Source organism: Notamacropus eugenii, chromosome 1 (assembly GCF_028372415.1).
Source record: "Notamacropus eugenii isolate mMacEug1 chromosome 1, mMacEug1.pri_v2, whole genome shotgun sequence".
Taxonomy (NCBI): Eukaryota; Metazoa; Chordata; class Mammalia; order Diprotodontia; family Macropodidae; genus Notamacropus; species Notamacropus eugenii.
Genome location: NC_092872.1, coordinates 513,203,233 through 513,221,574, shown reverse-complemented (window position 1 = coordinate 513,221,574; position 18,342 = coordinate 513,203,233). Strand labels below are relative to the sequence as shown.

The following is an 18,342-nucleotide window of genomic DNA, read 5'->3' as shown; positions in this document are numbered from 1 at the left end:
TAGTGAACCAGACTAGGGGCCTCCTTTATGGAAATTCAAGGGTTTCTTCTTGCTATCAGGCTGTTTCCCTCACGTAGACACCCTTCACCTGGGGTCCTACCCCTTGGTGCTGGGCTTCCACCACAAGCTTCAAAGGCTTCTGAGGCTGGATTTTGCCTAGGCCCTTTCTCTCTCAGCTTTGCTGGGGCCACTGGTGTCTCTCTGTGTGCTGGCCTCAACAATGAGGCTTCTGTCTCAGCTGATCTGAAGCCAGGTTGAGGCCCTGATAGGAACTGGCATGGTGTGGGGCTCCATCTCCAGGGGTACTATACTGGAGGGTTACTATTTCTTGAATGTCCTCCCTCCCAGCATTTAAACCTACCAGATTCCTATTCATCCTTTAAAGTACAAAACAAATGCCATAATTCCACCCACCTCCAGGCATCAACCCAGCATCTTTCCCTCTGCCCCAACACTGTCTTCACCCAACCAGACTGCAGGCATTGTTTTACCTAAGCCTCTACTGAAGGAGAAATGAAGAAGCTGCTGTAATTATAAGACTGGCTTTCACCCCCTTAAATCCTATACACCAGTGCCCGATCAATGATTCTAAAACATTCTTTGTTCGTGTCATCAGCCCATATTTCTATCGAACTTTTCAGGTTAAAAGCACTTTCTGAACAGACCTAACAAGCCTAGTGAATCATTACCCAACAAGAGTTTATCCAGTCTCACTTTGGAAACTTCCACTAAGAGGGAACTCAGTACCCTAAAGCTAATCTTAATTTCTAATATCCTAATTCCACTTTTGGACAGTTTTAATTGTTGGTTTAGAGCAGCTAAATGGCACAGTGGATAGAACGCCAGGTCTGGAATCAGGAAGACCAGAGTTCAAATCCAGCCTCAGACACTTACTAGCTGTGTGACCCTAAATAAGTCACTTCACCCTGTTTGCCTCAGTTTCCTCATCTGTAAAATAAGCTGGAGAAGGAAAAAGCAAACCACTCTAGTATCTTTGCAAAGAAAACCCAAATGGGGTCACAAAGAGTTGGGCAATAATTGTTGATTTTCCCTTTGTATTAAACATAAATCTGTCTCCACTACTTTCAGTACTAATAACTTCAAGAAAAAAAGTAGAGAGGGTAGAATGGTACTGTGGAAAGAGCACTGCATTTTGAGTTGAGAACCTAGGCTCAAATACTAGCTCTGCCACTTAAAGTCTCTGTATTATCTTGTAAACTTTATCCCAACACCTAGCACAATGCTTGGCACACAGCAGGTGCTTAGTGACCTGAGGAAAGTCACCCTAACCTCCCTGACCTGTTTCCTTAATCTGTAAAGTGGGTAGGCTGGACCAAATAACATTTCAAATTCATTCTAGCTCTAAATTTGTAATCCTGTATTAAGCAGAAAATGTCTAAACCATCTTTTACACAACACTTCTTAACATCTTTTCCCCAGACTAAAACATCTTCAGTTCAACTACTCATTATGGCTTGTTCTCAAGGCCCTTCAACTTTTGGGCTACTCTCCAACTTAGCAATGCCCTTCCTAAAATAAGATGCCCACAAATGAACAGTGTTTGAAATCTGGTCACAGAGGGACCCTGCCTTTTTCTGAACACAATCATCTTACCTTTACATAGCACTTTAAGGTTTTAACATTGTTTTCCAATATATCTGATTTGTTCCTTACAACATGACAAGAGAAGCAATCATTTTATAAATGAGGAGACAAGCCCAGTGCAGTGAATTGAATATGGTCATACAACTATCAGAAATAAGATTCCAATCCACGTCTCTGCTTTCTCAAAGTGCTATCAATGGATTTTCCATTATATCCCTGTCTCTCAATGTAACCTACCATCACATTGGCTATCTTGCCTGCTATGTCATATAGAGCTTGTAGCCCACTAAGATCCCCAGATTCTTTTCAAACTTCTATATAGCTACACTTGTTTCACCCCACTTAGGGCAGGGTTTTGTTTTGTTTTTTTTAATTTGAAGTATAGTTTTACATTTATGTCTATGTAAATTGCATCTTATTTAAATTCAGTCAACCATTCTGGGCTATCAATATCTTTCTCAAACTTAACCTCATTCAGTGTTAACTATCTCTCTCCTAGTTATGTGTCATCTGCCAGTGTGGTAAAATAGGATCTTCAAACTATTCAGTTTGCATACAAACAAGTATTCTCTTCAATCATAGATTCAAGCACAAAGGCAGCTTTAGCTTAGTTCTGACATATCATTTGTTAAGTGGAAGTTCAGAAAAAAAATTACAAGTCAGTATAGTGCTGAATAAAGACCAGAAGCCAAAATTGCAAAACACCAAATCTATATTTACATCCACATATAATAACATACCTTGACTAAACTGAAATATATCATAAATTAAACGAGTAATGTCTACTGCTTGACAAACTTAAGTTTTAACAATTAAAATAAATCAAACTGGAATGAAATAAATATAAACAAAATTCCAACAAATTGTACCTCTATATAAATGCACTGTTATCTTAAAGGAAAAAAAATACAAAACCAGTAGTATCCCAATAGTTAATACTGATGGGCAAAAGAGTACTTTGAAGTACAGGGCTGTGGAATTATTGACATTTGTTATGCATTTAAGAAATGTGGTTAAAAAAGGAAAAAAATCTGAAAACCCCTGAAAATTGCAGCATAACATGAATTGATTGTTTTCAAATAGATTTGGTAATTTTTTTTTATAAATTTAAATTTCAGCCCTCTGTCACACAACCCCTTTAAGATTTGAATATCCTTATGGTATGCATTCTGTAAGACTCAGCAAATCAGGCAAATATTAGGCCAACCACCTTCCAAATGTGTTCTTTTTGAAAAATAGGCTATAAAAAAGTGCAAAACTATGAAAACAAAATCTAGATTATGTACATATGGCTCAGCTTATGAACAGGAAAAAAGGTAAATAGTGTACAATTTCCTGATACACAGCACTTCATTACAATGCCAGTTGACAGATCTTAATTAGGTCCCCTTTAACCCAGGAGTTAAGACATACATCAAGGATGTCTTATGTTGCATAATGAAAACAAGATTATTTCTAGGTTTTGCTACTATAGGACATTTACACTTTCTATGTGGAAGAGAAGGGCAGGGTAAAAAAACCTAACAGTGCAAAAATATTTGAAACAGTTTCTTACTAAAATACAACATGGAAGCCAAAGCCATGTATATACACTGAAGTAATACATCTTCAGCCACTGGCTACAAGTAGAGGTAACTATGAGCAAAAGTTAAAATATCCAATACATCAGTTTTGCTGGCTGGTGGCTGCCCTCCTTTTAAAAAGTTGAATGAGCATTAGAGAAAAACCTTGTCATTTCAAAACAAAAAAACACACAAAAAAAGGATGGGGGTAGGGTTGTGATAGAGGAAGGGAAACAACAGATGATCCCTTTTCTAAAACCCCTCTGAACAGTGGGCAATTTCTTATTTAGAATCAATGTGTCTACAATTAACTTCAATACGTCTTCAGTTAACTAAGATTCCAGGAACGCCAAGAGATCTCTAAATACAAACATAAGATACACCAAAAGTCTTTTATTTTAAAATAGCTTCCCCATATTGTAAGATATTTATAATTTTGCACTCAAACTTTACCAATTTGAGTATATATGACATGTCAATTTTTTTTAAAAATGATTTTAGTTTGATAGAAAACAAATTTAAATAAATTCCACATATTACTTTGTTCACTATTAGCAAAGATTTGTCTGCTCAGAGCAAAGAGTTCTCAGTAGAGACATACTTAAAAATCCCACATAACCACCACACCCCATCAATAAAAAAAAGTCACCAAATAAAGTAGTCTGGTGGTTCCAGGACAATTTACAAACCATGAAACAGCTAGTAACAAGTAATGTATCTCTCTCAGCTAACATGCTGAAATAATTTGCAATAAAAAGGAACTGAAAATTCAAAAATGATCTTACTATAACATGTAGCACAAACTGGTAGAGAGGGTCAATACTTCAGTTAGGTGTACTCACGTCAATTTGCATAAAGACATTAACATTTGCAATGTTAGACTGCCTAGGATTTGATATCATACAGATCATTGGAAATTTGTTTTAAAATAAAACCTATCCTAACTGAAAAAGCACAAGATCAGAAACTGCTCAAAACGTTGAGCTACCTTGGAAGGAGCAAGGGAACATGGGGGAGAAGGAGGGAGAGAACCACAGTATCTAGAAACAAATAAGTTTTCCAACAGATATTTACAAAATTTTACCTGAGGTGCAAGCATTATATACTCCCTCCCTCCCCCAGTTACTTTTCAGCAGCGCTCAAGTATTTCAAAAAACTACTTAATATTTGGTCAATTCTAAAAAAAATATTATTCAAGGTCAAAATAGAGATATACATTCTCCACTTTTACAACCCAACTTTTCCAACTACAATTTTTATTGCTATTTGGTACAAATTTTAAACAGAACCAACATTATAAAACTGTAGTGTTCTTTATATATACAGTACAATCACAGCTTATTTCAGTAGCTTTCACCATTCATTTTCTCAAAGGATGAACTGAAGGTAATTCCACAGAGAATATGTACTTATGTCTTTATAAGACCTAGGGGGTAGAAAAAGAAAACTGATTAAGATGGAATTACACAATAATGGTAACAATTTTAATAATGGTAACTGAACAAAACTAAGAAAAATAGCCAAAAAAATTTTAATGACACTCTAAGTCTTACAAGTGAATGATGGAAGATGCAATTAGAAATTTGTAAAGTAGAAGTGGAACTATATGTACTGAAGTATTTTGTTACAGACTCACTAGTTACTTAGAAGTGGTTAAAGAAAGATTAAGCACTTAAAACTAACAGTATTGGCTGAACAGAGGCCAAGGGAAATATACAATTACCCCTTATGCTACACTTTGAAGGCACAGGCATTGAAGATAGAAAATTTATAGAATGGACCAGGGTTAAATACTTAACTGAAAGAATAATATTAAAAGAAAAACTTGAATGTGGTATAATCTTTCTTCCAAATGATGGAGGCTGAATATGCCTAAAACCTAATATTTCTAAAACTCTTTCTAGAGTTGAAAACAAGGCCAAATAGCAGCTGGGTACAGCAGAATATTGTTCTAACTGACAGAGAAGAACAAAGCTAATCACTTGCTTTACAGACTAATCACGTCAGAATGACTACAGAGTATGTTTCATGAGATGTAATTTGAACTGCTTAACTACATCTGTGTAACAAGTCATATTAGAATGCTGGTTCTCCACGGAGCCCTCTTCAGTCATTCACCCTCATCGTTAAAAGAATCCTTAAGAAGCCCAAAGTAAGTATCATATCCTGTGCCTTGTTAAAACACCACTTGAGGTTGCTCTTGGACTACTTTACGGGCAGCATTCATTATCTGATTAACATAACACATGCAATCTAAGAACAAAATTAACTCCCATATTTTATGTAATTTTTAAAAAATCTGCATTCTACTTAAACATTGATTTTTTATAACTTGGTCTAATTTAAAGAAATAAGTAAAGAGCTGGTGAAGCTGAAAAGTAAAGCAGTCAAATGTTATTCAGAGTGTGCACAGACTTTGAAAGCCTGACCTAATTGTTTGTTTCTTAAAATTCAATGATTTAATTTCAAAATTAGCATTATTTAACTGAACAAATTAGATTTAGCATAAAATAATTACAAATGGGTTTCATCACATTGAATTTTATAGAGAATTCAAAGTACATATAACTAAAACATATGCTTACCTTTTTCCCCCCCCGCAAAAAAAATCAAGTTTTCTTGTCATTCGGTCGATAATGTGTATTAGTAATAAGATTCTCATAGTTTCTTTTTTGCAGCATGCTGTTAGATAACTGTTGGTAAGACATGGGCCTTTTTCCTAAGTGAGGAGAAAAAGGTTTAAAAAGGCATTTAGAATTAAACTTAAGTAGGTTTGCTCTCTTATAACTAAGTTAACAGATTTTGGGATCAACCAGTTCTATATCCTTGCAATAGTGGTACAGATGAAGAATCTTAAGATGTAGGAGACCTGGGTTTCAGGCTCTAATACTCAGTATCTCAGGGGCTTGCTGAGTTAGAGATCTCACAAAGTAGATATGAGTAAAGCAACTTCAAAATTTTCAAAGCATTTTAAAAAGTGTTAGCTACTATTAGTTGGCATCCTTAATATTGGATATGCTACTCATTTGTTAAATTTTAAGAGTAGTATCAAAACACAAAATACAACAAGCCTTTTTAGAACATCTAACATCAGTGAACTCTTCTTTCAAAAAAGTCATTTTTCCTTAGACTTAAAAAAAAGAAGAGATAATGCTAATAAAACCCTCTAGGTCCAGATTAATATCAGTATGAATTGAAAAATCCAAAAATAACATTTAAAAGTTTTAAAAATCTGCAACATACATTAATTCAATGGTGCATAAGAAACTAAAAAAAGAACTTATATGAAAGCAAGACTTACATATTACTAAATTACAGATATTACAATATAGCAATACAGAATACAGAAAATACAACTACAAAAAATAACAAAGGACCTTTAGAAAATGTTTTTTAAAATATGGAGCAGTATCTAATTTTAACATTCAGTAGTTCCTGTTAGTGAAACAGCAAGAATGTAAAGAATGATGGAATATCAGGTTTTATTTCGTGATACAATCCTTCCAACCTAATGTGTAGAATGGAATAATTGGTTGTTGTTCATTCATGTCTGACTGTTTTCTTGGCATTCTGTGGTTTGCCATTTCTTTCTTCAGTGGATTAAGGTAAACAGAGGTTTTAAGTGACTTGTCCAAGTTCACACAGCTATTAAGTGTCTGAGAACAGATTTGAACTCAGATCTTTCTGACTACAGGCCCAGTGCTCTATCTACTGACCCACCTAGGGACCTCTAATATTAATTAGATTACAGTTAATTCTCTTCTAGTATTGGGGACCAGAAAATAGGTCATTTCAAATATCTCATTGTCAATAGTTTCAACCTCTTCCAAATAAAATCTACTAATGCAAAACCAACTATTAGTTTCCTCTCTTCATCCTATTATCCTTATTTTTGCAGGTGTGAGTGTTGAGGTGTATGGAGTGCTCAATGAGGACTAGCACCCCCTAAGTGAGTGGCTCCAAAAAGGCTTTAGTATACGGGAGAGGCCACACCCTGCTAAAGCTTTCTTGGAAGATGGGCTAAACCATGTTGAGACTAACAGGCTTTTTTTTTTTTTTCAATTTACAATCAATCCACATTGATTAAGCCATCTACTATTTGCCTAACATAGTCCTAAGCCCTGGGGATGCAAAAAAACAAAAGAAAACAAAACAAAAAACCAGTCCCAGACCTCAAAGAGTTTACAATCTAATAGGTAAGACAACATGCAAACAAATATATACAAAGCAAGCTATATACAAGATAAGGAAGAAATAATTAACAGAGGGAAGACATTGGAATTAAGAGGGGTCAGGAAGTCTTCCTGCAGAAACAAAAATTTTAACTGGACTAGAAGGAAGGCAGGGAGGTCAGGAGTCACAGCAGAGGATGGAGATGATTGCAGGCATAAGAGACAACCAAAAAGAATGCCCCAGAGTCAAAAGATGGAGTGACTTGTCAGTGGAACAGCTAAGAGACCAATGTCACTGGATCAAAGAGCACAAGTCCTATGGTAAGGTGTAAGAAGATTAGAAAGTGCATGGGAGTTGGAGGAAAAGGAACAGGGACCCCACTAGGTGATGAAAGACTTTGAATGCCAAACAGGGCATTCTGTACTTGATGTTAGTGTAAATGAGGAGCCAATGGGATTTATTTATTTATTAGAGGGCCTGTGTTTTAGGTAAATCCCACTAGTAGCTGAATGGAGAATGGATTAGAGTGAGGAGAGAAGCAGGCCAATTCACCAGCTGGCTATTGCAAGAAACAAGGTATAAAGTGATGAGGGCCGGCACCAGGGGTATCAGTGTCAGAGGGGAAGGGAAGGACATATTCAGGACATGTGGCAAGGTGAGTGTAATCAACAGGCCTTGGCAATAGCTTGGATACTGGGGGAAGAAAGCGGAGGTTAAGAGATAGTGAGGAATCCAGGATGACTCCTGGGCTGAGAGCCTGAGGGGTGGGAGGATGGTGTTGCCCTCTACACTTGGAAAAGGAAGGAGGGAATAATGACTTCTGTTAGGGAACTACGTAGCCTAATTCTTTCATATCTATTTTAAACAATGAGTAAAAAGTAAAAAGAAGAGGAAGCATTTAAATTAAAAGCCAACAAAATTAATATTTCAGCAGAACTTCTAAAAAGAAAGCCATTGGAGCATGTTAAAACAATTGCTCTTAATTTGCTACCTCCTCCAAATCAATCAGTCTGAGGTTAGACTTGATAGTGTTGTCAATGCAAAGGATCCTTAACTTGAAAGTAACACAAAATGACTGATTTTAGAGTGAGTCTGTCCCTTCAATACAGCACAAACCAGTAGAGTTTATGTAATAACAGAAATCACTGTGATTTAATCAAGTTTACCAAGTGGAACATGACCCCATGATATCCTGATCTTACATTTAATATACTACAGGAGCATACTCAAGAGTCTCTTCATAATGCTGCAAAGAGGTAATCAATATGAAAATAATTTCACTAAAACAAAAACACCCCTCCCATTAGGGAAATATCAACATAATCTAAAGAATACATTAGTAGAAAGTTAACTTTGTATTTGTTTCAGCACTAATTATCATTAATAACTGCATACAAGGTACTGTGTTTAGAATATGAAGTTCTACAACATAAGGACCTCACTTTAGCAGAGGATATAAACAGAGAAGTGTGTAAATATCTATCCTGTGAGGCAGTATGTGTTAAGTGCCATGAGTCCAGCTTAGTACTTGAAATAGTGCTAGACATGAAATCAGGACTTGGGATCAAATCCTGATTCTGTCACTAAATGGGTAACCATGGACAAAGCCACTTTCCCTTTCCATGCCTCTCATTTGTAAAATAGAGGTGTTTGATTAGATGACCTATGAGGTTCCTCGAAACCTCAGGTTTATGATCAAAACAGAACTCACTCTCTTTCCCACAAAATACTCCCCCTTCCTAACTTCCCTATTACTCTCGAGGGTACCATCATTCTCCTACTTGATCAGACTCACAACCTACATGTCATCCTCAAGAATTCACTCTCTCACATACCTCACCCTCCCATATCCAATCTGCCATAGCCTATTATACCTCTGTAACATCAGTAACACTCCTACCAGCCTGGTACAAGCCTGAACTACTGCAATGAGCTACTGGTTGCTCTACCTGTTGCACATCTCTCTCTATTCCAGTCCATTCTCTAGTCTGTATTCACTAGTCACAACCTCTTCACCCACTCAATAAAGTCACTGCTCCCTCTAACCTCCAAGATCAAATATAAAATATTTTGTTTGACAACTCAAAGCCTTCCACAGCCTATCCCCGCCCCTCTCCATTTTCCCAGTGTTCTTTTAACCTTCTACCCACCACCACAATGGACATTTAGATCCAGTGACACTGAGAGGATGATGTTGCCCTCTAGAGTAATAGGAAAGGTGATGAGGAGATAAGAGAATTCACCATTCTACAGACAATACCTTCTACTGCAGAGCTTGACGCTTGACTACCACTAGATCCACAAGAACTATAAAGTGGTCCAGGACCATATGGCTCATATGACTTCAGGACAGTCAATACATTTGGAGAATCAACTTCATTTGAATTCAGGAGCCCTTGCTTGGTTGGCAACACTGATGCAGGTGGACATGGACAATCCTGAGGTAATAGATTTGCAATTCTATTTGCAACACGGTATCTGTTCATATCATATTCTCTTCTGTAATTGGCTGTCGCAGATTCAAGTTCAAGAGTAACTACATTAGATTTCATTCTTTTTGAAGACGGTTCACCAAATTCCATGTTGACATTGCCTACATTTCGACTGCAAAAATATTCTCTTCCTTGGTTATTAGACCACGGAGAGTCATTTTTAAGAGGATAGTCAAAGGAACCATTGATATTATTGCCTACCATGCCAGGTTGAGGAGATATGCTCAGAGATTTTAATTTTGTCTCTGGTCTTTTTATTCTGTCAGGGACTGGAGAAGCACTGGTTCTAGAATGCACCTCTGGCTGCTGTCTAATCACACCTGCTTGAGTTCCAATATTCTGTTGTGGTCTGTGAGACTTCAGGTTACTTGGGGCTAAAGTGCTAGAGTCTATTCCTGAAGAAAGCGGAACTTTGCTCGGCAAGGGTGGGCACTGCTTTGCTTTCTCTGGCTGCAGTGACTTTGACTGAGTTGCTAGGGAAAACTTAGATTTATGTGAATTGGCAGATAAGGGAGGCACATCTTTTCCGAGTAAAGCTGGTGGGCATCCAGTACGCCTACTTTTGACTGAAGATTTATTTCTACCATTTTTGTGAATATCAGGATTGTATTTGTGCATTAATCTCTGATGCATCATTAGAACCTCTGGGTAAAATGTTCTGTAAGTACAAAACGGGCAGGTGCTTGTTGCTAATAAACTTCTGCTGATAGAAACAGCTGCACATTCTTGGGGAGACCCAATGGATAAATTCAAAGGCTTTTCCTCTAAGTCCATGTTTGGTTTATGTTTGCAGTTAGGAGTACCCTCTTTTATTTCATCTACATTATTTACTTCACTTTCATGGATAGTAGCATCTCCTCTGCCAGAAAGACCATCCTTCTCCGTTTTAAAAATAGGGTTGTTCACCGGAGGTTCAATTAGTGATTTCTTTTTCAATTTGTCCAAGTATGGAGTGACTACACTTTTGCTCATTTTATCAGCACTGTCATCAACTGTATTTTTAGTGGGATCCTGAGTATCCTTGTTTATGGTTGAATGTACACTTCCCAAAACGTTCTGAAAGGCAGAAGGCATTTCTTTATGTTGTTTTGCAGGTGTACAGCCTTTAGTATCTTTGGCACCATCAAAAAACCTTTTCAAATTTTTGGTTTGAGCACCATCAGTTGTTAATAGCGTATCTTCAGTTTCCCGACTCAGCAGTGAGCTTTTGCCATCATTCTTTACTTCAGTGGTAATATCAATTTGCTTGTCCTTGTGGTGTCTCTCTAAATGATACCTCAGAGAGGTTTTCTGAGCTGCAGCATATTCACAAAATTCACATTTGTATGGTTTTTCACCTGAAACAATATTTTAAAACATCAATAATCCAAAAATTTGAAAAACACTTTAAAAATCTTTAAAATACATTCTGAAATAAATTGTATGTTTTAAAGCAGAGTTGTTGGTTCAAAAAAGACAACAGAGTTACTGTTTTTCCTATTCCATAAGAATTTTGTTAAGTCTGACCAGATATGCCCCAGGAGACCAAGTTTTTTCTATCTTGTTTTGTTTTTAGGTCAACTACATTAAATAGTTAAGATCTTGCATAAAACCTTCAAAAAGAAACAATGTCAGGAAGCGGAGAGCCAAAGAAGTACGTGTATATTTGCCCTTTACCTCCAATGTGAATTATCTAGTATGTTAAAAATGAAACATTTTAGTTAAGCAATTGAAACTGAGTACTAGCTTAATCTAAGGCAAACTGGCAATTTGGAAATAGGATGGAAGACTACTCTTCATTTCATATTAATCTAAGAGCCATAAAAAGAAACATTAAAAAGTTTGAGGTTAAAGATATTAGAGAACATTAATGAGGATAAGAGTTGGGATAGAGATGTAGTGAATTTGTAAAAGAAGTTCAAAATATATGTTATGCAGTTAGTTCACGTAATAGTTCATGTAATCATACTAAAAGAACGATTACCAACCCATCAAAAGTAATGTAAAATTAAGCTGTCATTTATTCTCAGAGATTAGAAGAGTCAAACAGAACTTATGACAAAAGTGGTAAGAGAACTAGATCAAAACAGGCTCTTGTTACCAGAAGTAATAACTGATTGGATATCTATCAAAGAGAATTCCAGAAGTTACCTGTATGAGTTCTGAGATGAATATTGAGGTAATAATTTGAACGGAAATATTTTCCGCAATAGCTACACTCTCTGGATGAAGCAAGATGTTTAATTTTTCCTCTTTCCAAGCCATCTTCATTTTTATCTTAAACAAAAATATTTATATTAGTTAAGGAAATAGCTGAGGCACATGAATAACATATGTTGATAAATTACAAATAACTACTCTAGCTATTACTAGTAATTTTCATTAAAAACAATTCTTCCATTAGGGACAATGTAGTATTAAAAAAACTCAAAACTTTCTAAACATTATTTTGACATTTTATTACAGCAAAATAGTGGGTCTATATGCAGGTATGTACACAGGTACATGTGCATATGCAGTTATTGGTAAGTATGATACCATAGCACACAAAAGAAAAAACATAGTTCCTTGTGCTTTTATAAGTACATGATAGCTAATGGATTTTAAAATATGTAAGTCCTCCTTTCTCTAAATATCAGTAACTGAAATAGAAATGAGATCTGGCAAACATATTGTAGAAAACACTTTGTGGCTGGAAAAGAGAACTGCTTCCTCACTCAGAATGATGAATTTAGAAAATCATGCCAATAAGTTACCAATCCTTCCTCTCCCAGCCACAGAAGATATCCATTTTTTAAGACCAACCAATAAGTTACCACTAGAGGGTGGTAGGTGCAACTTAATCTTTAACAAGAAAGAAAAACTGAATGTGTTAATAAGTAGGATACACAAAATTTAAATAAAAATCTTAAAACACTGATCATCTAATAAGCACTGATCCGCCAAAATATCCCTCACTGCCCATTTTGCCTGAAGAAAATTTATTTCTTTGATGTCTTACCTCTACTACACACTTGACTTAAAAGATTCTTAATATTTAACATATACACGTACACATATACATAATTTACATATAAATCTCCAAAAATATTTTGTTTGAAATAGTAATTAAGCAACAATGAGGGAATTAGGCTAAAACATCACTCAAAACTCTTTTGGTATGTAATGTAAAGAGCTTTGATTTAGAGATTGAGTCAGAAAACTGGTTTGATTTCCTTCCTTCTGATTTGATTTCTTTTCTACCTATGTGAGCCTGAACCAATCATCTGCAAACTCTCTAGGTCTCAATTTCCTAACTTGTCAAACAAAGGAGTTGGTCCCTTATGAGGTATCATATTAAGATTATAATATGCTTTGGGTTTTAGAAAAGATCATATGAATCATAGGTTGGTATTACAGTTAAGACTCATAACTGAAAGCATCATCAGTATCACAGTACTTTTCTTGGAGAATGAAATATGTACACAAATATAATTGAGAATAAACCCCTTAATTTGAAATTTACTATTTTACTAATTCTACTGGTGTCATGAAATTACCTAGTTAAACTTTTGCAATTTCTCATTTCAAGCTGCGTATCAGATCAGGATTTACTTTCTCTTCATTGCAACCTCTTATAAATTATACAAGTTTCCAAATAACACTGAATATGCTATTTTAAAAAAACAATGATTACTAGGAATTTTAAAAAAATAATCACAGTTCATAATGTTTTTATTTTTAAGAATTCAAATACTTTGTTTATACCATTTCATGTATACAATGGAGTAGCAAAAATTTCAAGTTATCATTGATTCTATTTTACAATTTGAGAAACTGAGGTTCAAAGATATTATGCCTTACCACAGATCATTAAGCTGGACTAGAACTAGCTTAAGATTCTTATCATTTTATATACTATTTTTCAGATGTGTACCATAGGAGACCCAAAAGAGCATCTAAATAATTTATAGTCATTCTCTAAGCCACACATCAACTACAAATTACAGAACTGAGCACTGATTTAGAAAAGTCCAAAGTTCTTTCTCTCAAACTCACATTCCCATTATATTTCTAGATAACACTCAAAACTCAGAATGTTAATGACATTGTAGTACAGCGGAAAGATCATTGTTTTTAAAGTCAAACACCTGAACTCAAAATCGCAGGCTCTACTATTTAGTATTTATAGGAACTTGTGCAAGTCACTAAACCAGTTTTCTGATCTGGAAAATGAGGGAGTTGGGCTAAGTAATCTTTAAAGCCCTTTACAATCCTAAATCCTCTGATCACAATTATTGGTATGTTAACGTCTGGGCTGGTTTAACTTAAGTGAGGCTTCTGTCCTTATTTGGTGGCTATTCAAATATCAAGTGTTTACTAAAGCTGGAAAAGTAATTCCGTGTTGTTCATAATTTTGTTTACAAAGTAGTATAAAATTTTAAGAAATACCCTTTTCAGCTCAGAGACAATCTGATAAAAAATTGCATTAATTCATCAGTATTTGATGGACATATTTCCCCCCTCATATACAAAGGATGGTGCTAGTGCTTAAGTTGTTTTCCCAATAATAGTGATATATTTGTGCTGATGCTTTTTTCAATTCTCATCATGGTAACTGTCACACATATTTGTAGGACAGCTGGCTGAAATTGGGAGTGTGTATAATCTGCTAACTAAGAACCAAATAAAGGCAATTTCTTCTAAAAAGACAAAATCATAAATTCTGGAAAATACAAGTAACAGTCCCATCCCCATTTGAAACTGATCATACCCATGCTTTTAATCCTTTATGTATACCAACAAAACAAGAAAAACAGAATTTCAGGAATTAAACACATTGATTCTACATTCGAAATGGTTCATTTTACAAATGAAATTAGGCCTTAGAAATTACCTGATGACCAGCTAAGAATCAGATCTCCACTGTACTTTTCATTATGCTATAATACTGTTAATTCTCAAAAATGCAAAGGTAACATTAAAAAATAATTTTGAGTAGGGAAATATTAAAAGCTACCACTTACCTAAATGAAGCACTTCAGAAAGTCCATCTTCTGATCCATCTTCAGAACCACCTTCTACTCGATCCATTGTTCCATTTTCATCTATAGCTGTGGCTAAATCTGGAGAGTATGTTCTATGCTGCCTTCCCTCAACAGAAGTTGGAGATTCAGCATCGGCTCTCCTTTCTCTTTTATGAACTCTTGAATGAAGGACTAGTTGATGATATGTTCTAAAAACCTTGCCACACTCAGAGCAATGTGTTGGTTTCTCTTTATTATGTGTTAATTTGGGATCCACATCCATTGAAGGCACTTCTCCACTAGTGTGTTTAATCTTTTCTTTGTCTTGTGAAAGGCCAATTCCTGCACAACTGTTTTTATTTGTTTTGGACTTCCCAGTACTTTCAGTATGGCTTTTATTGGCATTCCAAATCTCTCCAAGTTCTTCTTTATCTGAACATGAATCATCATTGTCTGTACTTCCTTCTTGTCCTGGTTCTTTCACTTCTCCACGGCCGATAGCAACTTTGCCTTTGGTAGCCAACTGCCATGCTTGATATGTATTAAATGGGTCTAACTCAGCTATCCATTTTGCAGGTTTCTTCATTTTTTCAGGTGTTGGGTTTGGTCTCAAGTTTAGAAATTGAAGAAATTCTTTCCTTTGAGATGATATTCCTCCTTCACTAGAGTCAACAGTTTGTGTTTCACTAGTAGAAACAGACTCTTTGGTGTGTACTTTACTGTGCTCAATTAGGCTATCTTTATTTGGAAATAGGAAGCCACAAACCATGCAGATTTTGTAAGGCGATGTGACAATTTCAGCTACTTGCTCCTGTACAACCTCATTTATTGTTATTGGACTATCTAAGCCTTGCTGCAGTTTGTTTCTGGACCCAGGTTTGCCAGTATGTGTCCTCATATGATTTTTAAGGAACCAAGGTTCTTTGAATCTTCTTCCACATACACTACACCAGTAAGTGAAAGAGTCCTTATGTTTTTTCATGTGGGTCTCAACATCAAAGGCTCCACCAAATGTTTGCCCACAGACTTCACAGCTAAATTCTTCATTTTCTTTGCCATTCTCTTTCAGAGACTCTGTTCTCACTTGACTTTTGTCAAGAGGACTAAGATACTCTGCTTCAACTCGGAGAACTGCTGGTTCACAAAGTGTGGGTCGATGTTGCATTAAGACATGTTTACTAAGATCTTCTGGATGTTTAAAAGTCTGTTCACAAAACATACAGTCCAAAGGCATACATCCTTCTGCTTGTATTAAAAATTTGTCCTGCAGGTTTTTGTAAGAAATTGTATTGGTCCCTTTTATTGATATTGATGCATCGTTAATTTCCATACGGGAATCAACTGTACTGGCTATAACATCTGGCCCATCAATGTAGGCTAAGAGAGGTTGAGTTGGCATGTTTCTGTCACTTTTCAGTTATATTTAAGAGGAATAATGTCAAAATGCCCTCAGAGAATTTCTGAGGTTATAATAAGGACACTTTTATGATATATAACCTAAACTAGGTGTCAATATTATGGCAAACGTTACAAATGTCCACAACCAATTTTATGCTTATTTTTATAAGCTAGAGGAATCACTGATGTAGGTGAAGTCGTTATCTCCATAAACAATGTATAAAGATTCCTAAGACTGTTTCAAAACTTGCTTTGTATCAAATCAACATAAAAATTAGTTCTCTTTATGTCTTCATGTAATTTGAATGATCCAGTTGAGCAGGAAGGAGTCAATCCCAGCAAGACTGATAAAGAATTTCTAATACCTATTAAGAGAAAAACAAACAGAAACATTAGTTTAGAGTAAATCATTTTTTAAAAGTAGACAGAAAACTCAAAACTACTATAGACACTTATACATTATATCCTGTGAGAATGGGTTTTTCCATTTGGTCTTCCCTCCCTAACACATTAGCAAGATATAACATATGGTCATACATATAAGTGTAACTGAAATGTTGGTGGATTCATAATCCTTTTTACTCCAATATTTACCACTATCTTTCTGACTATAGCCTTTTAGAGACTTTCATAATAAGGAACTTATTAAATCTAGATTCTAATAAATTAATTTTATATGGTGCAACAAGTTAAATAAAGTGGTTACACATACTGCTTTAGATAAAAGCGAAGGAAGGAAAGAAAATCAGGTGTTTTGAGTTGCTCAGTGTTCAAATCAAGAAAAGTATACTCTTAATATAAAATTAGAACATAGTATTTACTTTAACCTTTAACGATGTCCTATAAAGCTATCTAGAAATTCAGATGCTTAGTTTTGCTATACTTTTGGATGAAATCCAGATCCAGACTTTGCATGGGAGCCCCTGGGTTCAGGGTTGTGGTAGGGAGGGATGAAGCCCACTCCTACTATCACCCTGCTCCTTCCCAGCCACTCTTGAGGTGCAGCAGAGTGGAGGAAATTTAAATCCAAACCCTACCCTAGGCCCTATACACATAATAAACAATTAATTGCTTGCAGAGTACAGTGACTGATCAATACTGAACCATCAATAATACCTGTCTGTTTCCATATAGAAATCACCTTTTCTTAAAGATTCCACTCAAGTAAAAAAATAGTTTAACCTATTTTGGTCAAGTTGGAACCTACAATTGATTCAGATGTTACTAAGTAATTCTATTATAATACTACAAGTTTCAGGCACTAAACAATTTCTTAAGAGATAAGCAACACCTAAAATCACATACCATTTTTGGAAAATGACAACTAACCTTTCTGGTTGAAGAAGTGTCTCTACATAAACTACAGACAAGTTATAAAAATAAATTACTCTGTAAAATTATATTTAAAATAAAATAGGATATAGTAATTCACATATCAAATTTTGTTCAGTTTTCCTCTACTAGTTGAAGAAGCTACACCTCCTCTTTAATATGTATTATGCACTGGCTAGGGTAAATAATATTTTTAAGGCTCTTAGATCTGAAACTTTTGGTTTAAGCTAATCTTCACTGTATATATTCAATTCCAATTGATTAAATCTGCACATTTATTATAGATATTAAAAACTTTTTAAATTCTCTCCAACTTTTTTAGATTACTAGAACAGCCATTCAACATGAAAAATTTTCCTGTCTGGCTCCTGGCTACTTCCTTCTAGAACATGTAAGCCAAGAGTCCACTCAAATTTTAGCATTTTAGTCCACATTGTTTTTGTTTTTTGAGCAGTAATTCTGTTAACCTTTATCTGTCCTTGACACTGATGACCACACCCCTCTTTCTTCCTTCAGTATTGGCTGTATCTTACATTTTTCTCCTCCTTCACTGATTATTCCATTCATCCCCCCCCCCCCCCCCAGCCAAGGCTCTCTACTTAACTTGGCCTTCGCTTCCTTCTCTGCAGCCCCTAGTAGACTCCCATGACTTTAATTCTCTTCTTATACAAGTAACTCCCAATCTGCATTTTTAACTCCTGAGCTCTATTCCCATATTTCCAATTGCCTGGTAGATACCTTCACCTGATTGTCTAATGCTCTAAAACTGAACCCATCCCTTGCCCACCTAAGCTT

At 35.5% G+C, this 18,342-nt stretch overlaps 1 protein-coding gene across 3 annotated transcripts in view; it reads right to left on the bottom strand.

Moving 5' to 3' along the window:
- Nucleotides 1-2,299: 2,299 nt before the first annotated feature.
- Nucleotides 2,300-18,342, bottom strand: part of ZNF217 (zinc finger protein 217) — a 28,953-nt gene continuing 12,910 nt past the window's right edge. For all 3 annotated transcript variants that reach the window (XM_072633525.1, XM_072633526.1, XM_072633527.1), the window contains exons 2-6: nt 14,818-16,580; nt 11,963-12,088; nt 9,601-11,169; nt 5,753-5,886; nt 2,300-4,593 (exon numbers count right to left, since the gene is read on the bottom strand). In XM_072633525.1, the coding sequence (XP_072489626.1) occupies nt 5,777-5,886; nt 9,601-11,169; nt 11,963-12,088; nt 14,818-16,216 (3,204 nt within the window). In that variant the 5' untranslated portion in view covers nt 16,217-16,580 and the 3' untranslated portion in view covers nt 2,300-4,593; nt 5,753-5,776. The remainder of the gene's footprint in view (nt 4,594-5,752; nt 5,887-9,600; nt 11,170-11,962; nt 12,089-14,817; nt 16,581-18,342) is intronic.